General features: G+C 40.9%; 1 protein-coding gene across 1 annotated transcript in view; it reads right to left on the bottom strand.

Annotated features, from left to right (window-relative positions):
• Window positions 1–26,707, bottom strand: part of KIF26B (kinesin family member 26B) — a 302,521-nt gene that overhangs the window by 55,181 nt on the left and 220,633 nt on the right. Inside the window, exons 6-10 of the mRNA XM_075748827.1 lie at window positions 13,393–13,599; window positions 11,729–11,822; window positions 9,333–9,595; window positions 6,233–6,416; window positions 1,448–1,607 (exon numbers count right to left, since the gene is read on the bottom strand). Coding sequence (XP_075604942.1) covers window positions 1,448–1,607; window positions 6,233–6,416; window positions 9,333–9,595; window positions 11,729–11,822; window positions 13,393–13,599 — 908 coding nt within the window. The remainder of the gene's footprint in view (window positions 1–1,447; window positions 1,608–6,232; window positions 6,417–9,332; window positions 9,596–11,728; window positions 11,823–13,392; window positions 13,600–26,707) is intronic.

Raw genomic sequence — 26,707 nt, 5'->3', positions numbered from 1 at the left:
TTGTTAACATCATTTTTCTATTCCTGCAGTTTGCCTTCCCATCAATACATAAAACATGACAGGAAGGAAGACAGAGTTTTGATAAGCACAGTTTGAGCTACGCTTTGTGAAGTGCAGAGTGAATTCAAGCTATTTTCACACTATGACTAGGTGCATAACCCACAAAACATTTCATGAACATTTATATGCACAAATTTAGTTGGCCCTTAACTGGATTCCAGTCTGAGTGAATTCCAGGAACAGCGGTATTTCCAGAGAGCATGTTTTAAGCTCAGACCACCAAATAATTTTGGAACATAAATGTTAGAAGAAAAATAAAATTATAACCAAATTAAATTCATCTTTATTTTCCAAAATGAAGACAAAACCAGAGAAGTAAAAATTGTCATTACCTTGCAATCTTGAATTAACATGAGAAAATAATCACGTTTGTAGCCTCTAACATGACAAAAAAGGTAAAATATGTGGACTGAAATACGCTCTGTGAATGACTTGGTTCATTTGTCATGTCATTCTGTTGTTCCTAACTCAAGATCTCATATACATGTCCTTCATGAATAGCGACATTCATGAGCAGTTCAATTACAAGATGCTACAGTAAGCCATTCCTGTGATAGTACTTGCTACTCCCTAGGCTTTAGGCTAGGGAAAAGCAATACTGTCCACAAAATCAGAAACTTCTCAATAGGAAGGCTGCATGACTGTCTGGGTTGGGTAATAAATCCAAACTCGCTTTCAGACCTGCACACATGACAAATGGGGTGAGACAACGATGAAGAGAAATGAGTATAGAACATACCCGCAGGGTGAGCAATTCCTCTAATTTCCCAGAAGCTACCTGCAGTAGCAAAGGCCACTCGTCTAGTGTGACAAATAGGGCCTACTTCTTTTTTTTGCAAGTGAAAGGCTGACACTGAGATTCAAATCATACAAAAATAAAATGCAAAGTAACCTTGGATCACAGAAAGAATCTCATGACAAACATGCATGCTCAATGTGACTTATATTTTCAAGAAACTAAACTCCACACAATGGACAGCAAAATAATTTTCTGTATAGTGCTGCATTACGGCAGCAACATTTGTCTCTGTGGAGCAAATAGGAAACTGGCTCTCAGATGCTTTGAAACGTTAAAAAAATCTTTGAACAGTACTAGAAAACAAAATCCTAATATGCTGAACTTTAAGCCTTAAGATCTTTGAGACACCTGGGTCCTATTTCAGCAGGCTTCTTCCTTTGAAACCTGAATGTCAAATACAGTGTAGGTACCAGATGTAAGGTTAGCTCAGGTGTCGCTTGAGCCTTGGGCAAGTTTTGCCGTACCTCACGAGGGCTGCACTGACCCCAGCAGAGTGTCTCCCTGCTTACCCCAAGTCTGCCTCAGGCCCAGACGAGCAAACTGATTGCAAGCATCCTCTCGTTAGGTATGACATCAAATACCACTTACTTGTACGGGATGTGTTTACTTCCATTGACCAGGGCGAGGATGACGTTGCCCAGTGCTGACAATGAGAGACAGAGGCCAGAGCTTCCCTCCCGGTTTTTACTGAGCACTTTCACGCAGCTACCCAGGTCAATAAGGTGCAAGCGGCTGCGACCTCCAGACACTGCCATAAACAAAGAAAGCAAGCAGTTAGCATGTGCCTCCAAAAGCAACTTCCCAGGAAAGCAAAAGACTTGCCACGACTTGCAAAGAGGAAACAATCCAGAAACCTTTCCTGATTCATGTTAGCAGCAACAAACTGTAGGGGTCCTGTTAACTCACTGTCAGCCTCTATGGCTCTGCATCGCTGTCCAGTTTGGACTTGCTTAAAAATTGCTGAGGCTTTCAGTATTCACCCACTCCTGCAGGTTTAACTCTGTGGGAGTCACCACTGTGCTTATTTTTTATTTTTTTAAATACAGCTCTATTAGCATTCACCTGAGTTGGCTCTGTTTCTGCCTCTGTCATAACGGATCCTCTGTCCAGAAAACTACAGGCTGGGAATTACTGCTTGGTGAGCAGTGATCCTGTGGTAGCTTCTCTTATCTCTCCCACCTTGAATACTGGATCTTCAGAAGAACCTGTGGTGTCTGTGAGACGTTCAACTTTGCTTTAAGTCTATATACTTTTACATTATCATTTGGGTAAAAAAAAGGTTTGCCATGCCATGGGTAATGCATTGTGGACAAGCTGCTCTGTTCTGAAAATAGTTTCTGTAAAACTGGCAGTGGATCCCTATGTGGGTTTTTTTTCTTGTTTACTCTGTATGAACACACTGGATTTAAAGTGAAAAGAGGCTACTGTTGAAACATCGAGATTAACAGACATTTGCTCTTTAGAAACCTATGGTTCCTTATGAACCCAGGATGGGGACTATGTCGACTTTATAGAAGTGCTTCTCATTCTCTACTATCTCAAGACAATTTCCTAGCTGGGTGTTTTTGCATCTGATCTTTGACCACTCCTCCCTATTCTCAAGAGGTTAGAAGCAATCTGTAGGAAAAGGCAGTTTTATTTCTAGGATCTTAACTCAAAAGTTAAGAGCACTACTTGAGGACAGAAACATAACTTAAACAGGAGTAGAAATACATCTGGGTTACATCTATGCAAATAAATTCACAGCCATTTTGACACAGCACCTAAACTTATACAGCTGGTAAAAATAAGTATTAGCAGTGGGGGGAAACCAGTTCACAAGAAAAGATGGTTGTGGGAGCAACTACATGAAGGGGACCTCAGAAAAGAAGTTTCCAGACACATTTCATTGCTTTGGAAATGTCTTATCAACCACAAGCATGTTTTTCCAATGACCCCGCATTCAGTAGCTGTGGTACCGTGCCATGGTGTACAGGCAGGTAGGTGTCATAGGAGGTAGAAGGAAATAAGTTTGCATAGCTATGTGAAGAAGACACGTGTAAAACATATATATATATTAACAAAAAGGTGATACATGATCATATAATTTTGTAGATTTGCTCATAGAAAGGTTTACTATGATAAATGTATATAAATATAGAAAACATACAGCTACTAAAGGTATATATATTAGCTGTAATTTAAAACGTGTAACCTACACTGAAAAAATAAGGAGATATTTCATTTTGCAAGCACTGCAAAACACAGGGCTCACCGCTTAAAACTACTACCTGGTATCTTGCATGACATAAAGCCTTTCTGTAGAAATGTTATATATAATTCTACCATTCTGTTTCAGTTGTAATGATAGCTAATTAACAACAATAAAACAAGTAGATTTTTATGATAAAAGAAAAAAAAGAAACATGGATAAAGATAAGCAGAGAGAAAAAAGAAAGAAGGAAGAAGAGAGAAGAAGAGATTTTTTCTGTGAAAGTAGTTTATGCTATGGGATTTGAGAATAATATTCCAAAAATGTAGCCAGCATCTTTGACAACAATTGTTAAAATGCAGTAACTTCTGCTTCTTTTAAGTCCCGTTAGTGCTTCTGCTATATCAGGTATTAGGCAGCACAGGACTTCCATGTATTAAATTATACTGCGATATTGGTTAAGTCATGCTGAGTATCACGAAACAGAAGTGAAGGATAAATGTCTGATTAAAACTAATGTTGGTGGCTGGACATTCAAAACACTGTAACGGTCCCCAGATTATACAACAACCCATTGAACATGGCCACGGAAGTTTCACCACTGTGCCCGCAGTGGTGGGAAGTAGTGAGATACTTCTATGGGGAAGTATTCACTCAGACTACAGGCTCCTGCACTTGTTGCAGAAAGTCAGGATTCCCTGGGGAACAAGCCAGGCAGCTGCACCTTCACCTCCTCTGAAATGCTCATGGAGGACCTTTGCCTCCCCTCTAAGAGTCCTTAAAACACTTAAGAGTCCCTGACTCCTCTCAGACAGTTACCCTCAGAAGGCTGAAATTACCTTTTTTTGAGTATCCCCCAAGGATTTACTTAGAAAAACAAAGAAATGTGTTTAGTTGCTACTGAAAATGACTGCAGGTGACTTTACTGCATTATATATAATAAATATTTCTGTTGCTAAGATTACCAGACATTGGGGAACCAAAAGAAAATGAAAGAAATCACCACCCTTCAAAATCTTAATCATAATGTTTCCACACATATTCCTATTACACAGGCTGAGGAAATCCAGAGTAAGAGAAATCAATCGATCTTTCCTCCTTATTTAATTTACAAGTCAAAGTAGGACATTTTTAGGATGACAGATCCACTTGCTTGATCTGAAAATGAAGTTATTGGTTTAGGCAAGTTCTCCACTAACGTTCCTGGCAACTACAGAGAGAAAAAAAGTGGAACAATCTAACGCCTGTTTTTGTCTATGGCCACTGAGACTTTTCACAGCTGACAGCTGAGAAATGACTGTGCCAGTTCTGCCACAATGCCATTTATTTCAATGGTGCTAAGCCTGCTTCATGACATTCCTGGTAATGAATCTAACAAGGAGGTAAGTACAGTACCTAAGCGTTATTCTAACAGTCATTTTTTACCGAAATCATATGTTAGCCAGCCCTTTTATCTCTTATCCTTTAGAAGCTGGGTTTCTTCCCCGCCCCCATCCTTTTTTAATCCTGTTACTGGAATCTATATATCTCTACTATCTTCACGTTGTTTTCTGAAAAGTCCTTCATTACAGCAGGAGACAGTGATAATCACTAGGCGCCCTTTCTGAGCAGCTGGAATTCCCCCCTCATTCAATTATCAGTGAGATCTGACCCTGCCTGGCTTGTGAGGCCACTCAGATATGGAAACTTGAAGACAGGAGATGGTATGGCCACGAGACAGAGATACAACTACAGGCAGCGGGCAAAGCATGCCATATTATAATCCAACAGGATCATGTCTCCTTTTTTTAAAATGAGTCATTATATCCACAGAAATTTTTTTTTCCCTTTTATTAATTGCATTTGAAAATAGTAGAAAAGGACTGTGTGTATGTACACTTGCGTGCAGTAAAAATGCATGGAGCATTAAATAATTGTAATAATAATTCCCTCAAAATCTGCCATCTTTATTGCTATGAACCAGTCTGAGCATTCAGTCTTCCTTTCTACCACAGGGTGGTTAATTAATAAACCTTTAGTTAATTGAGATTTCTGCCTGCCAATTCCACAGGGGTTATTACTTAAACACATGCAAAGTGCATTTCCATTTAGAGCAACTTTCTGGTTTTCTCCCATAAGTGCAGTCAATGTAAATTTTCTGCATTCAAACATTAGACATTAATACAGCAGTGGTGTTCACCCACTGCACATCATAGCTTGCAATCTATTCCTTATTACAAATAACCTATGCAGAGCCAGGAGCTGAAACATATGCTATTTCGGCAGAATTGCGTAAGCCCACAAATTTGAAGAAGCAGAGCTCTCTGGTGTCTTTCAAACATTTTTTCCCTGTAAAAACCCTTTTTCTAAAAAAGGGTTTTAATGTGAAAGTTTTCTTTTTCGGTGAGGGTGCTTCTTATGTTATACAAATCTTTTATCTCTGGAACTCACTAAAAAAACCCGCTTTGTATATCTCTAGTTATAAACAATTTGGGAGACTTGAAATGGAAGATAAATATAATAAAAAAATACAAATTGTGCGAGTCAAATGAAACCTTTGAACATTACAGAAACATATAAGTAGACATGGAAGCATCTTTTCCTCACTTAAAAGTGGGAGATGGAAGTAAAGACACAAGCCAGTGAAAGCATCTATGGCAAAGAAAGGGAGCAAGCCAATCTGAAAAGCTCCGAGCCTTTAAACGTGACCATGAGAGCGCTTTGTGCATGTAGTTGGGCCAGTAACTAAAATGTCATGCATCTCCAGGAAAAGCTACAGTTTGTACATTGCCAACACCAGCTTCCACACACACCGCACTGTCTGGGTGCCAAAGGGGAGCAGCAAACCTAAGGGTAGCAGGGAATGCCCGTTGCCACAATGTTTTAATCCATGACCTCAACACTATCAGTAAAGATAATACTAAAAGCCAATCTGAAAAGCACTGGGTTTTTTTAGCTAGAGAGGCCCACACAGTGCTGAGGATTAACTGTTGATATCTCCACAATGACAACTAAATTGATAATTAATGGTAATATTCCTCAGTGGCCTTTAATGGCATTTGGTGGGTCTTTACCAGTCTGCTGGTATGAATGGTCTCACCCCATTCTGAATGGAGAACTGAAGAATATTGTTTAAAGGCCCGTTTAAAGCCAGTCTCCAGGCAGGCCTGGAGGAAACCGAAGGGAGTGAGAGGGCAGCTTACTTCCGCCTTTGCCGCTCTTCTCCATGCGGTACTGGTAGATGTGCAGAGTGAAGAGCATGTGGGAGTTGCGGTGATCCTCCTCGTCGCAGTCCCGCTGGCTGCTGCGACGCGAGGCGATGGCGGCGTCGAGGAAGAAGGCAGCCTTCTCTGCCGTAGGGGCACGGAGCTCGCTCTGATTCTGAAGCTGTGGGTCAACACAAGGGAGAAATGACCTAGAAACTCCCACACAAGTCAACACTACCAGACAACTTCCTGCAATCAACACACACTGTAGATACATTGGCTTCTGATGGGACCAAAAAGGAGGAGGTGCCCGATGGAATGAGACCCTCCTCACACTGGCAATGACAATACCACATCCTCCAGCAGCCCCACGATTGAATGCAGGCTTTTGAGGGTTCTTACTTGGGGTACCTCTGGTAGCAGTTGTTACAAATAAACCCCAGTGACTGAAAACTGTCCTATGGGCTGGACAGATGCATAAATTTGTTCCTTCAGTTTCCCAGAATTTTAAGCTATTTATGTTTATTATTTATTCACTATTTTCATTGGTTTTACTGCCTTTTTTCCCCATGCATTGCTGGCTCTGGCAATCACTGTGTCCTTCTGATGGTCAGAAGTGAAAAAAAAAATTGTGGAAGACACATCAATCCCAAACTCAACAGCTGATGGCGACTGGCAGGGGCAGGACTACATGTTACCTTTCGGAAAGTGTTAGAAGGGAGCAGTCCACAGACAAATCTGGGAAATAAGGGGAGTGAAGGTTGTGTTCAGCCCCATCGCACGTGGGGAGCAGCACAGAAGTCATTTTCTTGCCCTTTCATACCACAAGCTTATGCACCTGCTCACCAGCCAGGGCAATCCATTAAATGGAACAAGGCAGGTAATATACGTACATTCACATTTGCTGGACCTCAGTTCCAGTCACCAGCCTGCTCTTATCTCTCCAAAGTGACAGACAGCATAGGAGGGCAGATATTATTAACCCCTCATAATGTTAGGAATGCATGCATGTTTTATGTCACCTAAGATTAGTTTGTCTGTGGAAGGGACATGTGACAGTGTAATCTGATGGCATTCGTTTTGGCAGTACACAGAGCTGGCTCACAGCCCATAGGATAGACTTGTTTTGTCTGGCGTAAAACCAGAGAGGAACTCCCATTCTCAGGGTTTGTTCCCCTGCAATGTAATACAGCTAAAAGTTAAGTTCTCCTAAAGACTGCTCCTGTCTTCTCTTCATGACCATTAATCAGCCCGAGGAGCGATAAAGCTGAGGCCTTGTGTGGGGTGACACAGCTGGAGGCTAAGCTCCGTCTAGAAAGAGGGAGGAGGACAGGCAGGAGTTAACACGGCAAGCAGAAGGCAGGCCAGTCTGTGGGCTGATCTCACTAATGTAAGCAACAAGAAAATGTGCATACTTGGAAAGGCCCAATGACAGACAGTATGACATATGGTGATTATTCATTTGCTATACACACTGCTGATTTTGCATATCTGTATGGCTATAACATGATATCATCCCTTCATCTGAGGATTTTCAGAATTCAGGTGTAGGACGCATGTCTCCAGACTGTCGCCATGTCTTGTAAACATGCCAAAAAGGATTTTTTTTCTCACAATTTCATTCAGTATTTTACACTGCAGAGGTACATAGACATCTCATGGAGCTACCTTTTCTCCACTGATCCAAAATAGTTCATTTTGTAAAATGTTGTTCTGCCTGTATCTATATGAAAATAAGCAACAATAATGGAATATATTATTATTGCTATTGTGCTTAAATACTGTAGCAAAGAATCTAACTATAAGGAGGAGCTAGTTGTTACACAGTTATGCAACATTTATAACATGCATATGTACGCTAATTCAGATATTAACTGGCCCATCTATAACCCCAATGGGAACTATGCAGCCTCAAGTCTCCCATCTCATACTTACTGGACTGCACCCATTACTGGATATCAGGGGGTGAGATCTTGTGATACTGTAAATATTTCATATAGCACTAAAGCCAGAAGTCAAGTGAGAATGAGAACTCTAATTGTTATTTTAAAACCAAGACATAACTTTGTTGTCCTCGGGTATGATGGGAAAGAATGGAAAATGTGATCTAAGTATGTCCAAAAGGCTTAAACCACAAATAAAGAGATAAACCACAAAATTTACTACTTGCTGTTTTAAATCTCACGATTCATGACTTTTGTGGATGTGAATCATGATTTCTAGATGTCTGGAACTGGAATTAGGGTACATGATCCTATAGGTCTATTCCCTCCTCCCTCCATTCCCCATCCTTGGATAGGCAGCACTCTGCAGGTTCTTGATGCAAGCACCCTTTGCCTTTAAGATTGAAAGAATGTATTCAAGCTCCATTGCGGTGGTTTGCTCCCTCTTCATCTACTCGTACAAAAATCAGATTTACTCCCTCACAGACAGTAAAATGAAAGAATAGGCCTTTTTTCCCCTCAAACCAAGAGGGGGAAAATAAATTGGTCTGCTGAGACTTTCTAGTGGTTACCCAGGAAATACATGAGCCAGTTACTCATTCCTGCTAAACCTGCAAACCTGAGAAGAGTTCAAGTTATTCTTGGCTTGCCCAGCTCAGGAATTTATTTCTTGGCAGCGATTAATAAGTAGCAATTAATGCTTCCTACAACATTGCTAATGCAAGTGCTATAAATAATGTAGTTTACAAAGAGATAAACAACCATATTAATGGCCTCCAGCTATTTGTGCAGTACTGTAAATATTTTAGCTTGTTGTTTTACAAAAGAGAGATCACACTTTCTTTTTATTTTTTTTTTAAGGAGGAGGTGAATTTTTGTTTGCACTGAATGTTTTCACATTTTATTGCAAACACAAGCCCCTGCTCAACATCAGTTAAACCAGAGGTACAAATATTTAGGCCAGGAGAGCAGATGGCCCTGCAGCTGCAGGTCATAAAGTTCTTGCATGTTTTAAAGTAAACACTTTCAAGTCTATAAGCTTTATGCTCTGGGTAGTTCTTGAATTTGAACCATCTCAATAGCTAAAAAAAAAAAAAAAAAAAAAAAAAAAAGAATCACATTGCTTGTTTCGGTAAAATGAACCTTGGATTCACCTGCATGCCACAAATGGGGTCCTCGCAAAGGTAGACACCTGGGGACTGGCCATCTTGCAGGCTGCCTGTAGCTACTTCTGACAACAGGTCTCTCAGGTTTTCTTCTTTCCCCCACACCTCCACTGCAGAAATTCGGACCGAGAAGCGGGCTCCTGTCTTCTCTTTGCGTTCATTAATCAACTTGAAGAGCCAGGAGATGGCACAAGGGATTATGCCAAGGTTTTGCATGGAATCATCCTTCCCGATCATGGTGTATGACTTCCCTGTCAGGAATAGGGGGAATGGAAAAAAGATAACATCACTCCCAAGACCGTCACAGCCTTCTGCCAAGAGAGATTATCCTGCACAGCCTCATGAAAACCACTTCTTCTCTACAATAAGGACAGTCAGAATGGGAGAAAGAGAGGCAGGCAGACAAATAGTACATGGAAAATGGAGAGCATTTAAAACCAACAGATGAAATCTTGAGCTGCTTTCAAAAATCATTACCTCATGCATTCCCCGGACATCCCCCATTCCCCAGGCAGGGTGCTGCAGGTCCCTACCACACAACACTGTAGCCTCTGATGTGGGTGAAGTGGAGTGAAATAAGCAGAGCAGGAGTGCCATGGGTCTCTAAAAATCCCTGCTTCAGATACTGTGAATGCAGTATTCTTTGAATACCATTTTACTTCAAAGCTCTATATTATGCTTCATACGCTGGGGTTGGGATTGACATAAACCTGGCCCCAGGATCATAAAGATGTAACTTCATACAGAAAAAAAAAAAAAAAAACCAAAAACAAACCCAAAACCAAAAACCACAAAAAAGCAGGTGCATGTGGTCATTTGGTGCATAAGTGGGTCCACAAAAAGAAGTATTTTATCTAGGTCAAAACCTTCCCCTGGTTTGCTATTATTTGACTCTGCAATTATAGCTCTGGCTTGTCTCTGCTGTAAAAAATTGCTGATTAAGAACAGACACAGATACTACCTTATACTGGTTTAGGTGTCACTACATTTAATGCTCTTAGACAAGTTTTCTAAAGCTAAATTTATAAACCAAATGAAAAAGGTATACATACTTTCAGGCAAGTACTTGTGGCTTCTTTCCCTTGTTTCATTTCTTATGTTGAATCTATGTGGAAGAAGATCAGTGAAGAAAATATTTCTATGTGCGTGTCTGTGGCAAGGTCTGGGTGTGCCCACGGTTGGTGGAATGGTGGAGGTGCTGGCAACTGCAGAGACTCAACTCGTGCTCCAGCAAAGCCCAAGCTGACCACCTCTCTGAAGGACACGTAGCACTTGTGACACACCGTTATCTGGTGCCTTTCTTCTCCATATCATTTGCCATCTCGTGTTTGGCAGGCCGTAGGGGGTTAAATAGCCAAGTGCTCATCCCAGTGCTAGTGATGCCTGGCCCAGAGGGGCCTTGTGCTTAGTTGGACCAGACGTCCTACTCCATTCATTGTACCAGAGCTGGTGGCATTGCAGCATTCAGTACTCTCCAGTTTTTGTTGCCTATAATTTGGGATAATCATGGCCTGATACAGCCTGATCTTCTTTATCACATGAAAAACTGAATTATCCTTTAAAGTTTTATGTGTACGTCTGTGTTTCTTTAAGGCAGTAAAGAATGGAGATCATTGCACACCTACAATACAACCCTCTTCCTTAAAGAGACAGTATTTTCAAAATACTATTAGATAAGCATGAACAAAATATACGATTACTCTTGAAATCCAGTTATTTCAAAAGAATAGTGTGTTAATGATGATGATTCTCCTTTTCCTTGTCTTTCCACGAATACCTGAAATGCTGTTGATATGTTTGCAAAGAGCGAGTTTTGATCCATTGGTAACATTCAGTTAACTATTAGAATACCATTTGTTGGAGACAGAACAGGAAGACGTTAGTAATGAGTGAATTGTCTAATCAGGGAATAGAATATAAATCGAGTGCCCAGTCACAGCACTTGAATAGTGCCAGCACAAACACCAAGTATTTGAGCGTATATTCACAGCCTTTACACAGCTTGATAAAGGTGGTATTTTGGCAAACAGTCTCCAATACCAAACACATTTGTAAAACTGTAGATCACTGTTGGAACAGTTCATTAGCAATTGAAGACAGTGCTAAACATGGTTACAGTGCTCAGGAGATGAAATGAAGCAACAACTCAAAGATAACTTTTTTCAAAGAGCAAGCTGTCCAACATTTGGACAATACGCAAAGTGAATAGGTGTGTAAGCGAGAAGTGAAGGTGTAGTACAAGGTCATGCACAGTGTACCATTTTCAAATACAATTACTAGGCACAGACAAATGAAAGTTTGTTTTCCCTAATATAATGCCTTAGAAATCATGAGTTAAAAATATTCACTTTGCTGCTTGAATAGAGAAATTTAACAATACCAACCAAGCTTGGCATGGCCAAAGCAGAACACGCAGCCATCTGCCCCATTGACCACAGACTGGATCACCTCAGCCACAGTCCCAGCACATACTTCAGCCTGTCACAGGTATTAAAAAAACAAAACAAACAAACAAAAAAACCACATTAACAACAATAAGGAAAATCAATAGAGTGTTTTGACTGGAAAATAGTTGTAATGTCATCAGTGCTCCAGATAGCACGTTGAGGTATCAAAAAGTCTAATCTTGCTTCTCTCATTCATATCACCTATGCTGTTGATAGGAATGACATTACTTGTGCAAGCACATGAAGCAGGACTTTTGCTCTGTGTCAAGTAAGTTTCACTGGCTGAAGCATCAACATCCTTTGTGGGGTTAAACAAAATACACATACTGTAAGAGGATGTGGTTGGTTTGTTAGATCTGCCTATTTAGGGAACTTTAAAAATATTTTTTGATTAAAAACCAATCAAATACGGAGGAATTTTTACAGGGCCTATTATTTGCCCAATTATGGACTGAGTTAAATTCCACTAGCAGGTGGGTAAGGAATGTAGGGGGAACAAACAGCCTCTTTGGTATTAGCTAGATGACATTTCTTAATTTTTCTCCGTATTATTATGAGTCTTAGCTTTTAGCAGCAGCAGGCTCCATCCTGAAGATTGTAGCAGTACTTTAAGAAGTACAATACACAATTTTACCCTGGGCATTCTTAGATTTAAGGTTCAAGAAGGCAGAATGGTCTACAGTGCTTCTGCAGCAGCTGCCTATCAATAGTGGGTGAAACTAAATCAGAATTCACAGTTTAGGCTTTTATGTGAAGCACTTTGCATTTAGTCATAGAATCATGTAAATTCACCTAGTTCATGGGTATTTCTAGACTATCTCTATAATAGTAAATAAAATGAGCCAAAAAAGGGACTGTTCCCAGGCCAGTCCTTGTACAGCATCCAGGAATTAGTCTGGGAGGTGCTAGCTGCCTGGATCAGAACTGGGTCAGGGATTGACCTAATGATACGATCATACAACAGTGCTTTAGCTGGCCCTGGGCCCTAGGTCTGTTTAGTTTATGAGTACAGAAACAGCTTTACAGTACTGTTTCCTAATTATAATTTGCAATGTTACTTTACTCTTCTACTGTCCTCCTCATGTCATTTGCGTAACATAGTTCATCAAACCAGAGAAGTCTAATAAAAATAAGAAATCTGAATATATCCATATGAATAAAGATTTGTGGACTAAAATCCTCATCCTCTTATTGTAAACTGTACAATAGAACACTGTATAAATAATCCCTGTCTTCTTAAAGAATAGAGGACTGCATTAGAGAACTGCAGTTCTGATCATATCGCTGTACATGCTAAATAATAAGGTTTTATAATATACAATATACAATAACTTGTTGATATTGAGGATTTGCCTACTAGGCACCATTTAGCACATTTATTGTTTGACAAATTTTAGAAGCAATTATTTACAGTAAAGAACGAAGAAAGCACACAATTATTGAGATACAATTTAATAAAGTGATTTCATTATTGATGACATTCATGGACCAAATTCAGTCCTGGTCTAACTCCACTGAAAGTACTACTGTTGCAGCAGAAATCAACTTGGCCCTGGTGCATGCTATTGTTTAGATAACTATTCTGATCAAACGTTGCCTACCTGTGATGCATCTTGGGGGAAAACTGCATCAAAAGCAAACATCTTGGGTGGAACCTGGTTGCCCCTTTTCTGGAAAACATTCTGACCTCCACAGGCCAACGGGTCATACAGCGTGATTTGCTTCTTACGGGGGTCAACTTTTAAGAAAGAGCTGGACTCAGACGTGTCTCTGGCAAGCGTGGAAGAAATGCGCACCATGACTTTGACCTGTCAGCAAACACACAAAAAGATGACCACATATGATTAGTCTGTTGGATGCTCCAGACTGGTATGTTGAATCAACTTTTCAGTCACACTCAACCAAATCACACCTGCTTGCTGTAGCTAGTATCTCAGTGGAAGTCAGTGAAGAGACAGCAATTATTATAGGCAGAATTTGGCCTAAAATACACAGTGAATAAAGCCAGAACATACCCTATCTACTTCAACAAGTGCAACTTGTGCATTTAGAATTACAAGGTACATCATGGTGTTTTAGTGTCGATGTTACTTAAGTACAATGATGAGGTATTACATCACCTTGTTTAACTCTCAATATAAATTGAAAATTAACTATACTCCAGTGGCCCAATTAAGAAAGCAAAAAGGTAATCTAGACTGCTAAACTATCAGAACTGCTGCAGTTTCTACGAAGCAGTCTGATCAATAAAAGCCCATAAAAGCCAGATCTGTAATTTACACCTTTCTGATTCTAATCCAAATGCAAAAAGATGAAGTGCTCAGTTCTAAGTGTCATCATCAAAGAGTTGTGAAAAGAGCCTTGTTATAATGGTCAGATTTTGAAATTATCATCAAGGGAGCAGAATGTAATAAGTGATAAAAGATTTGTTAAAATGTATTAGCTCACAACTCATTAAATGGCTACATAACAAGATGTTATTCCTAAGACAAAAATACATCTTCATGGATTAATGAGCTTATACTGCATCCTTGCCTTTAGTTGGTAAGCAATTTAGATGTAAGTAAAACTGATGACAATTGGTCTGGCTTTGATTCTTCCCATAAATTCACCACCTGCAGACACATGAGTTCCTGAACTTTACAGGGCAAACATCACCTCTCTGCCAGCTCTTGCCTCTACTCACACCTGCATGCACTTTGTCCTACAGCAGACTGACTTTCACACTACCCAGTCAGAACTTTTACCTAAATGCTCCTTAACTGTGCGCCACTTGTGTCAAACCCACCCACAGTTGGCATGCAAATGACCACAAAGGGTCACCTCAGCACAGCGTGGGAGCACGTCTGCTGTTGGAATGGCAGATGCACCCCGGGAGGAGGTTGTAGCCCTAAAAGTTAGACAAGGCTGCAGTTTCTGTTGGTCTCACTGAGACGGGTGCTTTTTGTATGTAGATCTCGTTTCATGCCAGCCTAAACTCATCCCACATGGAAATAAATCAGCTGCTTTGAGAGGTAAAATCTGGGCAAATTCATTTTTTACACAGTCCCTTTGAAGACAACAGAATGAGGCCAGAGATTAATTGGGACTATTCAGTATTTTTGTGATGTCTTCTCTACATGTCTGTGAGTCAAAGTGGTAATTTGACTCCGCATATTTTCACCTGGGAAAACAAGTTGCCATTAGATGGTGAAATGGTCACAAATCTGTGCACATGATTTCAGTTTTACACCATTAGTTGAGAGAAAGAGAAAAAATACAGCTTAGGTGTGAATGGGTTGTCTTCTCAACTGCTCAGCTGAGCTTTCTATGAAACCTAACCTCTAACAGGAAAAAGCCACTTCCAATGTTTTGCCAAAGGCATTCTTCTAAACCCAACCCTAAGCAGAGCTGATTTCTACTGAGGACAAAGGCAGCCAGCAACCTGTGACTATGGGAAAACCCAACAAGCAGGAGCCAAGTTACAGGCAAACTTCAGCCCTGAGAAACACATATTGGGATTCAGAACTGCATATGTAACTTGTGACACGATAACCTAGGCAGACCAAACCAGATTTTAAAACATCTGAGCTAGATATATCTCCTGAGGAGACAGGCAGGCTTGTGGTCTGGGAATCAGGCTGAGATTGGGGAGCTAGGACCTCTCCTAACAGCTGTGCCTCAGATGCAGTACGGTTGTGAACTAGAGTGATACAATCTCTGTGTTTCACACTCCCCACCTGTAAAATGGGCTGAGTTGCCGCTTACTTCACGGCAAGGCATACAGCTACATTCAGTCATTACCATTGTTGCCATTAGGTAGGCACTCCATTATTAAACATCATTATGCATGTAACCTAAACCCAAGGATTCACGCAAAGCATTTCCAAACAGCGGTTATGACAAGAGTAAATCAACTAAGCTACAGCAGTAGAAACGATGGGAGAACACGGCCTCCTGCTCTGCCGTTTCACAGTCAGTCATGCGATTTAAGGCTAGGGGTGGCGGGGGAGGCTCAGAGTCCGTGCTGGCCCCAGCAATGCATGCCACGGGGGATGCAGCATGAGGATGGGCGAACATAACTCAGCCAGCTACGGGGATAGCGCAGGAACTTAATGGACTTAAAAGACTTCAGTTCAATTTAAGGAACAGACAGGTTGGAGATCACAGTGCTGCTCTGGGGAAGGCAGAAATACAGTATGGTTAATTTGAAACTAACTGAACAGTGAAAAACTCTAATACTTTATACTTGCAATTTATATTTAAATAAACTGTAAATTGAACTTCTCCTTAAAAAGAAGAAAGGAGGTTTTCTGCTTCACTTCCTGTGTGTCATTACTCCTTTAGTCCAATGCTACAGTTTCCCACTAATCTCTCGTAATTGAAGGGTTTAAGAGATACCACTTGTGATTAATGGGACCGCTCAGTCTGCCAGAAATTCTTATTTGAATCCCAGTGATCGGGTCTTGGCAGCGCCTAGCCTTAGACGCACCTCTGTTTCTACAGGGAAACACGAACGCGCTCTCCTGAGACATGCACTGTTGGTAAAACAAACAACCTGGCCCTAATTTTGATCTAATTTTACACTCATACAAATCTGATTGAACTCAGAAAACATTACTCTAGCTTAAGAGTGGAGAGAGAGAATAAAAGAAAAAGTCACTTGCTCTGCATAATTACTGTACCTCTTCTAGGATATAACTTCACCTCTTAATTCTGCTCATGCTGGAAGCATTTTTTAATGTGTTTTCTCCTGTGAGGTCACAGGATTGCATTTGACAACTGTTCAGTCCAACAGGACCCCCATTTACTTATCTGGATTTCAGTTCCTGCCTACAAAGATTTGTTCTGTTCTTGAATGAGTTTTACACAGTCATTGAATTTCACATTACTCGCAATGGGGAACGCCACAAATGAAAGCAGAATCAGAGCTGTACTGTTTAGGTTTCCTTAACAGGGTTTCTTTTTATTTTTGTATATGTATTTATTTTATGCATATATGTGTGTGTGTTTAAATGATATACAGTATTTTTAAAAATGCATATAAATTTTCTATATATATATAAAAAAATAATATATATATGTTTTTCATCAATTTATCTCTAAATCATAATTATTGGTACTAAAGAGTTCCTTCACAGGTACCATTCAGTAGCATGAAGGGAAAATATAGGGGAATTGCTGTAATATCGCTATGCTTCTGTACTGTAAAAATAAGCACAGACCTTTTAATCAGCTCTATTACAATTTCAGCTGCCTGAACCATGTTCCTTTGCCTTCTCCTTTTTTATCTAGTGCATCCCTATACACACATCAACTATTTCTTGAAGAGGGAATGTGCTAATTGCAGGATTTTTTTCCCCCAGCTAAACTCATTTGTGCCCTAACATGGACCTTTTGTTATGTTCTTACTCTGCGGAGAAGGACAAAGGTTCAGCAGGCTCTGCGAAGTAGAGCTGGTGCCACAGGGGGAAAAAAAAAAAAAAGAAACCAAGAGTCCAGCCCCAGCCAGTGACACTCCCATGTCTCCTGTGCCCGCAGGGGTCTGTCTGGAAGACTGGCAGTGGAATGAGCATGGAAGGTGGGAGAGGTAAGCTGTGTCAAAGCTGTATCAAACACAAATAACTACAAACAGAGGCTGGAATGAGGCAACACAAGCAATCGTAGATTGGCACTGGGGATATTATCACTTCCTTCTACTCTCGCCTGTAAGATTTCGTTTGGGGTTCATTTATCTAATTACTGTGGGGACAGGGCTAGACAGCTGTTGCTTTGGGCACTGTGCTTGCCTTTATGAGCTGCTTTTCTCATCAATCATCCGAGCAGCTTCTGCTGGACGTGAGCTGGGTAGTGGTGGGAGGCAGGAGCTGCGGTGCAGTGACAGCAAGACGGGCCAGCCGGGGCTATTGAGCTGTATTAGCATTCCATCAATGTAATGGCAATCACTGGCTGCAGGAACAGCCTTATTGGAGGTTAATGAAGAGTGGGGTTTGTAATTTCTCACTGTTACAGTTGTAAATAACAGTGGCAGGCATGCATTTTTGCTGTAGCCAGCCACAAAATACTACGGCACAAGAAAATCTATGACATCTCAAACGCTTACACACATACCTACTTTTGCATGATCAATGTAAAGCTAGAAACCTTTCTATAGTGCCCAGAGAATGCAGAAACAGTCTGTTAAGCATTTCAAAGGATCTTTCTTAGATATCATGAGACAATTAACTGATCATGCTAACATGAAATCTAGGAGGTCAGAATAAACAGACTGAGCCAGAATGAGACAAATACAGATTTGTATGAGCGGACGTTGTTTGAATGGAAGTCTCCTGGTCACATTTGAAAAAAAACATAACAAAAAACCCCACACCAAACCAAAAAAACTCAGGTAAATTATGCCAGTGTAAGATGGTCAAGGAACCACATGTAAACAGGCCTCATTCTCCTCTCTTTCTGTTTTCATAAAGGTAACTCTTGTAGGCTTCAGTGCTTCACTTTAGCACAAATTAGAAAATGCTCAAGCCCAATCAGTCATGTTGGTTGTGGAAATGGCTGCTACTGCTGCTTTGGAAAAACAGTGAAAACAATTGAGAAAGCAATACCATCAGGGCTCGCAGGCCTCTTTTTTACAACTATCCCTCTGTTTCTTTCTTGTGTAATTGCTAAAACTTTACCAGCTCATCAACCCCATCCTGTACAGCAGTTAAACTAATTTACGCTTGTATCAATAATGGAAAGTAGTGTAAGTGTACCTTATCCAAACACCAATCATATTATTTGAAGAATCTGCCCTGGCGTTGGGTTGACAGTTGGACTTGATGATCTCAGAGGTCTTTTCCAATCTTAATGATTCTATGATTCTATGATTCTTATCAGGATCGTACCCTTTTTCAACTGGATGATGTAACTTTATTAGAAAATTCAGTAAAATCTGATGTGAAATATGCTCAGGTCATAGGCCATGGCTCAGTGACCTCTTGCCTTGTTTATGTCAGCAGTAGCTTTGAGTTTTGTCATTGTAATTTGGTACGGTCAAAAGACAGTGCTGAGCACCAACACTGTCTGAAACCAGCACGTACATCAGCCCAGTCCCTCAGCTGTCGCACTGCTACTTCAGCATTTACTAGATTGACATAGAGCACTACAACTTTCTTCTGTTCTTTGAAACAATAAATAATAAAAAAAGACCTGAGGACCATCCTGTCATGGAAACAATGTTTCCCTAAGCTTCCCCACATGCAACAAACAGACTGTGTGTCCCCTGTTTTCCTTTTGCCTCCTTCTGATCTCTTTGAGGGAAGTCTGCATTTCAGACCTGCATAGCTGGGGCGATCTGCATGTTGCCTCAAGAAGGACGAGGATTTTTCCCAGCTTCTGACACTCTCCACATACCTGCACATGCATCCAGAGAAGCATACCTGCATCTATGATGGGGCCAACAACAGCCTAACTCAGCTCATGTGTGGGGATGAAATTTCAGCTTTTTTTTTTTTTTTTTTTTTTTGAGAACATCTTTAAACATCACTGTTAGTGGCATTTTCATAAGAACCGAACAAACCGAAACAGCCTTCAAGAATCCCAGCATGAACAACAGGGATCAGCTGGCAAATCTTGTCTTCCCTGCAGTGTGTCTGCAGATATGTAGGCATGTGCCTACTGGTATAGTCAGCATGTGCCTTCCTTAAGCCTCGAACACACTACTGCAAAAATTTACTCTACTTCTCTCACTCCAGTAGGAATTTATTTTTCTGTGCTGAGTGGCTGCCATGAATTTCAAGATCTCCTCATTGATTTGGCATCAGTTCTCTTTACCATTCAAAATCAAACAGATATTTTGCTTCATTTCAGTGACTTTTTAGAGTAGAGGGTTTCCCCCCTTCCTTCTTTCTACTTAATACAACTTTTTCAAAAGTGTCTTTAGATAGAAAGAATCTATCTAGTAAATTAAACAAGGCAAAACCTGTTCCCTGGCACAAAATAGCCAGCATCCTTCCCTGTAATTCTCATCCTCTGCTACGGTGTGGCAATATCCAATGGTCTGCCAACATGGACCTTTGCCCATGCTAATTTAAAAACTGTGACTGGAATTGTTTGAGAGAGCAGTCTAGTGGCCCAAACCCATGCCAGGGACCTTGTTAACAATGCAGGAGTCTGGATGATGGAGTGCAAGTTCCCAGGAACACTTTTTGCTCCTGTTTAATTTACTGTATAGTCTGTACTGGTTTTAGCAGGGATAGTATATTTTCTTCATAGTAGTTTCCATGGTGCTATGTTTCGGATTTGTGATGAAACCAGTGACACGGGGATGTTTTTGTTACTGCTGAGGGGTGCTTACACAGAGCCAAGGCCTTTTCTGCTCCTCACCCCACCCCACCAGCGAGTGGCTGGGGGTCCATAAGAAGCTTGGGAGGGGACACAGCCGGGACAGCTGACCCCAACTGACCAAAGGGATATTTCATACCATATGAGCTCATGCTCAGCATATAAAGTTGGGGGAAGAAGAAGGAAAAGGAGGACGTTCAGAGTGATGGTGTTTGTCTTTCCAAATCACCGTTAGGCGTGATGGAGCCCTGCTTTCCTGGAGATGGCTGAACACCTGCCTGCCCATGGGAAGTGGTGAAGGAATTCTTTGTTTTGCTTTGCTTGCATGCATGGCTTTTCCTTTACCTATTAAACTGGCTCTATCTCAGCCCATGAGTTTCCACTTTTACTCTTCCAATTTTCGCCCCCATCCCACTGCAGGGGAGTGAGCGAGCGGCTGCGTGGGGCTGAGCTGTCTGCCAGGGTTAAACCACTCAATAGTCCCAGCCACAGAACATTGCACAGCTTGACCATGTTTTCCATTCTTTAAGTTAAATACAAGAAACTCAGGTGGTGCAGTAGTGGCTTCCCAAGCATGTGATGTGCCATATGTTGCTCTGTTCATATTCCAGCCTGGCTTGGTATCTACAGATGCTACAGACAGATCCACAAAACCCAACGAATACATTTGCAGCACCCACCGAAGCAAGCCTCCCTGACGGAACTTCTCTGCTCTCGTGATTGATGACAAGGCTGCTGGCATTCTTGCAGCCTACACAGGTTTGCCATCAGCCCCCAGGGTGGGAGCCAGCCGGCAGCGGCGAGTCACTTGGCTCTTTCTCATAGGCCTTGCTCATATCCTCTGCAGTGCAGAAAGACCAAAGAGAACTTTGTTTCACTCATTCAAAGCTTCCTCTTAGAAACGTGCCCTTCCAGCAAAACGTAACTGTACTGCCTCAGCTGCCACAAGGACTGGTGTTGACAGAAAGCAGTAGCAATATCAACAGTAGCAATATCTCAAGCACGCTCATCGATAATTATGTCTGCTATATTACTCCTAAGAGCCACAGTTTCCCATTTTGCAAAGCCGTGAAAAAGGTGCACATGGTGTGGCTGGCTAAGTTTAAGCAGGCAGGTGATCTCATCCCTAATTAGAGAAAGGATGGCACCGAGGCCTTCGCATTATGCATTCTCAGGAGAACAGGAACTCCCAGATGAACAAGGTCTCTGTTTTTTTGTCTAAGGAAACAAGAATTTCTAAGGAAAGAGTGCAGATAAAAGACAGTTTCCTTTACGTGTGTCTTTGAGATGTCTTTTCAGTGCTGGAGAAACAAAGGATATACAGGTATTGCACAGAAGATGTATAATAACAATTGTAAGCTTTTCCATTATTTATAAAGATGATCTCCATGACTGCATACAAAAGAAGATTCCCCAGTCTGCACATAACAGTGTATGGCATAGCACCATAAATAATGAGTAGCGATGCAATCAGATAAGTAGGATTTACATTATTTAAGCCAAGCTGGAAGAAGTGACAAATTGCAGTTTAATGCAGATAAGTGTGGAAAAAGATGTGTAAAGCTTTGGAGTGGCAGTTGGTAATGACAGCCAGTAAATAAAAAGGATGGTTCATGGTACTGACTAAGAAAAAGATTTGAGAATTCATGGGGAGGAAAAGAATTCCAAAGAAAGCAAGGGACGACATTGCTAAAGAAAGTCTATATAAATGGAAGGAGCTACAATTATCGTATCAGGCAACATAGGTGAGATATCTAATACGTGCTTGGGTTTTCAGAGCAGAAATCCAGTCTCCAGAAGGGGAACATAACCAGCCTCCAGTGCTATATGTTTCATGAAATAATTAGCAGAAACTTCAAGGATTAAAGCTAGATGTTTTAGTGAGAAATTTAATACGTTATAATGTCATTGAATTCAGCAATAATTCCTTATTTACCTGCAAGTATACGATATGAGAATTTGACCTTAGTTAGGAACAACCACCAACAAAAGGAACCTTGAAAAAGAAGGAAATTATAAAACCTGTTTCCAAGCAATAATATGATTTATATTGCTAGTGAACCTTTCACCTGAAGATCCTACAGGGCTTTGCAAAGGCTTCTGACAGGATTAAGACATATATTTACAATTATGCTCACTTTTCAACTGCAGAAATAAGGCATAAGAATAAATGAGTCATCTAAGATCCCAGGAAAGGCTTCCTTTACCTAAACAGACTATCTGAACTCCACTTCTTTCCTTTCTTATCCCATAACTGCAGGCTGTAATGTTTACAAGGGCATAAACCTGATATTACATTTACTTTTTCTTTCATGTTGTATCCTATGTAATACTACCTGCATGCTTCTATCTTTGGCAGTGGTACAGAGAGGCACAATAACTACAGAGCCAAAGCAGCCAGTCACTTAGAATTAATGAGATCCATTTGTAGTGCTATATATTATCTCTAACTAAAAATGCATTTGTTGAGCTTTAACAGAAATCCATGGAACAGACTTTTATGATGGGCTTGATTCTGCATGCCTCTGAAATAACTGGAATGATTTATTGTGCCTGGGACAAGAGAATAGAAGACAAGACCATACAAGATGCATCTAGGGGTTCACATAACTCCATAATATCCCATCTCCAACAGTGACATAACAGTCTGCCCTGTGAGCCTCCCACCGCAGTGGGCTGCACCGACGTCCCACTGGTCCCCTCCAAGCTGTGCTTTGCCAGTACTCGCATGGCTCACATGCCACCTGCATCCTACCAAGACAAAAACTGGGGGGAACTTATACTGTCAGGAGAGAGCCACAGGCTGCAATGAGCCAACTTGTAGTCTGAATCAAATCTACAGCCCATTAGGGACATTATTGGGCTTGGGCACGTTCATAGTGCCATTTGTGGGATGCTGTCACTCTCCCCTGGGTACATATGGTGTATGAAGCTGCCTCTCCCAGCTCCTCCAGAACCTGTTGCTGAGGCTCTGGTTGCTTGTCCTTCCTCAGATAGTATTTTTTTTTAATGCCTTCCCCAGTCCTAATATTCAATGTTTACTACTGGTCAGAAAGCACTTGTGTTAGGATTTTCAGTAGCCTCTAGAAGGCACTACAACCTGACTCTTACCCCTGCAGGAAAGTAAATCCAAGGAAGTCATATGTCTGAGCAAATTTGTTCCTCAAAGCTGGGGATCAGCAAACACAGCCTCTGGTGGTACAAGGATACTCTTACGTACTTGGAAAAATCCAAAGGCATGTCATCTAAGTCTACGCTGCTGGTGCAAATGCTCTCTGTGTTGTACTCTGCGATACTGGGCATGCATCTGGCTTGGGTACAGTGCAGCTCATCTCCGCTGCATCCTGTGTTCCCATGAGAAGAAATCCAGGTATGCAGGCAAGGAGGATGGTATGGTATGCTTAGCACTGATCCTGCTCTGTCTGATCACACAACCAAGATATCAGGACTGTAATGCTTTCCTGTGTTTTTTGTACTGAACATAACTAGCTAAATAACAGAAACAAAACGATACCAAATCAGAGAGGCAGACAAACAGAAAAGACAGAAACAAAACTAAACAGGACCCCCCAGGTGAGAATTAAATGGGAAGAGTACTTTGACAAATGAAACTTGTCTCGCAGGGAGCCACTAACTTCTTTTACCCTCAGCTGTAGTATACAGCCTAACATCGCTACTGACCCTCTTCCTTGACGAATGCAACTCTATAGCAATGAGAAACAGCCAACAAAGTGCCCATCTGCCTGGTGACCCCTACCACTAATGATTTCATCCACTGCTTGCTGCCTTGTTAAATGCTGTAATAAATAACGGCAGTGTTTGTGAATAGACCAGGTAACTAACCACTTGCCCTAGAACAAATATCCAGTGCTTGTTAGTAGTCTTTGTACATGACCTCAGCTGTAATTCTGCAATCTTAATTCAGGCAAAATTCCCATTGTCTTCAACCTCAACTGCCATTTCCTGACTTTTGAGCGCTTAACCATGCAACCTTAACATTCCTTTAACATTGCTGTTTGTCAATGGAATAATTCATTATGTTGTGTGTAGCTTAGGGACTGTGTAATTCTTTCTAGCAAGTAGCAGCCTTTAATGAATGGCACCTGATCAATAATGCAGAATTCAACATTTGAGAATAAATAAAAAGCCTTTCTCGTGAGGGGTGTCTGTAGGAAATGTCAAAACCATTTATCAAGGGTCCAGGCTGATAGCCTGCAGCTGCTGTCCACGAGAACTATAAAAATGAACTTTGTTGAGTCCTGCAAATATGTTGTAGGGGTTTTTTTGTCTTGAGTGTAATTAGCTTTTTCCATGACCAAAACACAAAATAAGGACTTATTGAGTATGAATGTAATGGTCACTACCAGAGCCTTTTTAAAGCAAAACTTTGCCATAGTAGTACTTAGTCCCTAAGCTGCTAGTTATACAGGATTATTTTATCTTGTTTTCCAGGCGCACCCTTAAAACAATCCTCATTGTAACTCTAGACAGTCTGAGCTGCTCAAAACAAATGCAAAAAGGTAATCATATTTGAGTTTCAAAAACTCACATTAACAAGGCAATTAGACAAACCTTACAAACCAAGACAATGGTAAGCAACTTTACTTCTTCCTGATATCTAGATGAAGCATCTATCAAAGGAGCAAGCAGTGTTTGACTGTTATGGAAAGCTTTTATTTTTCTTAATAAATGATCTAAGAGAGAAGTACAGGGCGACTCCAGCTCCTTTGCTGATAATTTGCATCTAGCAGTAAATGGAGTAGCAATATGTGAGGGCTATAATCACTATTGACAAATATGAGCAAGATGATGAAAATAGAGGTTTAATGAAGTTCACTTTAGTCCTGCATGGCTTAAAAATCTTCACTGTAAGTGGCAAAGCGATCCCTCCTTGTCCAATCCTAAGTCTCGTGTGATCAGTTTTCTAGGCATGCTATTTAAATAACTAAGACTAATTTAATTCTGGACTCCACATATACAAGCAAGACTCTTTCCATTGCACCTATCACCAGGATGGGGACTGCATCAGCCAAAGATCTTTACTTTCTAAAGATCAAGCTCTTGATCACTGAGGAGCTGCTCAAGAAGACTTCACCTTTAGCTAGCCTGAACTAGACTCACAATTTGATTTCTCTCTTTTCTGATGCAGATTGATCTGATGGTGAATAAGAGCAAGTGGATGATCTTGGTGAGGTTGGGCAGGCAACAATTCTACGGCTCCATCCCCTTTCTCTCAGAGGTGAGTGACAGAGGTGGCTGCATAATCTCCTCTAAAATCTTATGATTTCCAATTTGGTTGCAATGATGTCAGCATGAGTCAACAATGAGATCCAGCGTTCTCAAAACTGAGATCACTCAGCAAAGGCCTTGGTGCCTTTGACGAGTAACAATTCCTGCAGAGACACTGCATCTCTGTTGACACTACTGGAGATATCGGAGCTATTACACCAATGAATTTGTTTCAAAATCCATCTCTTTAAACAGTCCTTTTCCACCTACTACAAAAATTTCTGCGGTAACACGGCTATTTGTCATGGCTGGCACTGCATGCCAGACAATGGCTACGAAAGCAGCAGTTAGTGCACAGGTTTCACAAATGATTGAAGCAACTAGCCTTCTCTTGAGCACTAAAGAGATCTTTCATTTTAAGATAATCCATCCTCCATGCTTGTCACTACTGTACCTTAGTATCAGGGAAAAAATTATCTTTGATGCCTTGTATCATTTTGTCACTCATCACAAAACAGAGACATTAATGAAAAAAAAAAAGGGGGGGTAGTTTTTAGGGTTTTTTAAGATGCATCTTCACACAGTAAATTAGAGCATAGGCAGAACAAATAAGGAAGGTAAAATATATAAGAAAGATAAAAGGGGGAAGATACCACAACAAATAACACTTACAGAGTGATTTTTAATGTGCAGCATAGATGAAGCTTGATGAAATATTCAAACTTCAAATCTAAACATGATCCTAAATCAGCACTGTGTGGTAGGGAAGGAGACAGCTCTACTGCTTGTCTGTCTGGTGAAGGATGGTTTTATACCACAAAACCTGAAAAAGGTATGTCTTGAAGTAAGTGGGACTGCCTGAGTACAGACTGATCATATGCATCAGTATGAAATGTGAGAAGCACAGAAAGCCAGTGTGGCCGGGGTTGGGCCAGGATCCAAATGAGAGTCATGCCAACCACAACAATATTCAGATTTTCACTGGTGGAGCCAAAGCCCTAACTTGGATCAACTTAAGTTTTTCCTCACTTCTTTCAGTACATAAAATCCTTCCAAATAGTTCCTGGAATTGACAGTACCACATTTAGACAGAATGGATCACAAATCTGTCTGGCTGAGAAGCCTCAGGTACAGTCACAGGCACTATGACAACTATAACGATGAAAAATTAACAACGCGGGTTTTTAATTGCACTTCTAAAGCTGCCTTCATCGCTTGTTGTCCAGTACTATATCTGTACATTAGCCTTTCATTTTTTCAAGGACTGTCCTCACACTCATCTGTGAGTGCTGGAAACCATACAGCTCTGTGTTTACTTCTTTAATAGCCAAATATCTTTAATTTTTACATAGTATTTTTGCTATACAAAGAAAAAAATTGGGAAAT

Source organism: Balearica regulorum, chromosome 3 (genome assembly GCF_011004875.1).
Source record: "Balearica regulorum gibbericeps isolate bBalReg1 chromosome 3, bBalReg1.pri, whole genome shotgun sequence".
Lineage (NCBI taxonomy): Eukaryota > Metazoa > Chordata > Aves > Gruiformes > Gruidae > Balearica > Balearica regulorum.
Note: the sequence above shows the minus strand (reverse complement) of the source record. Positions and strands in the feature narration are given on the sequence as shown.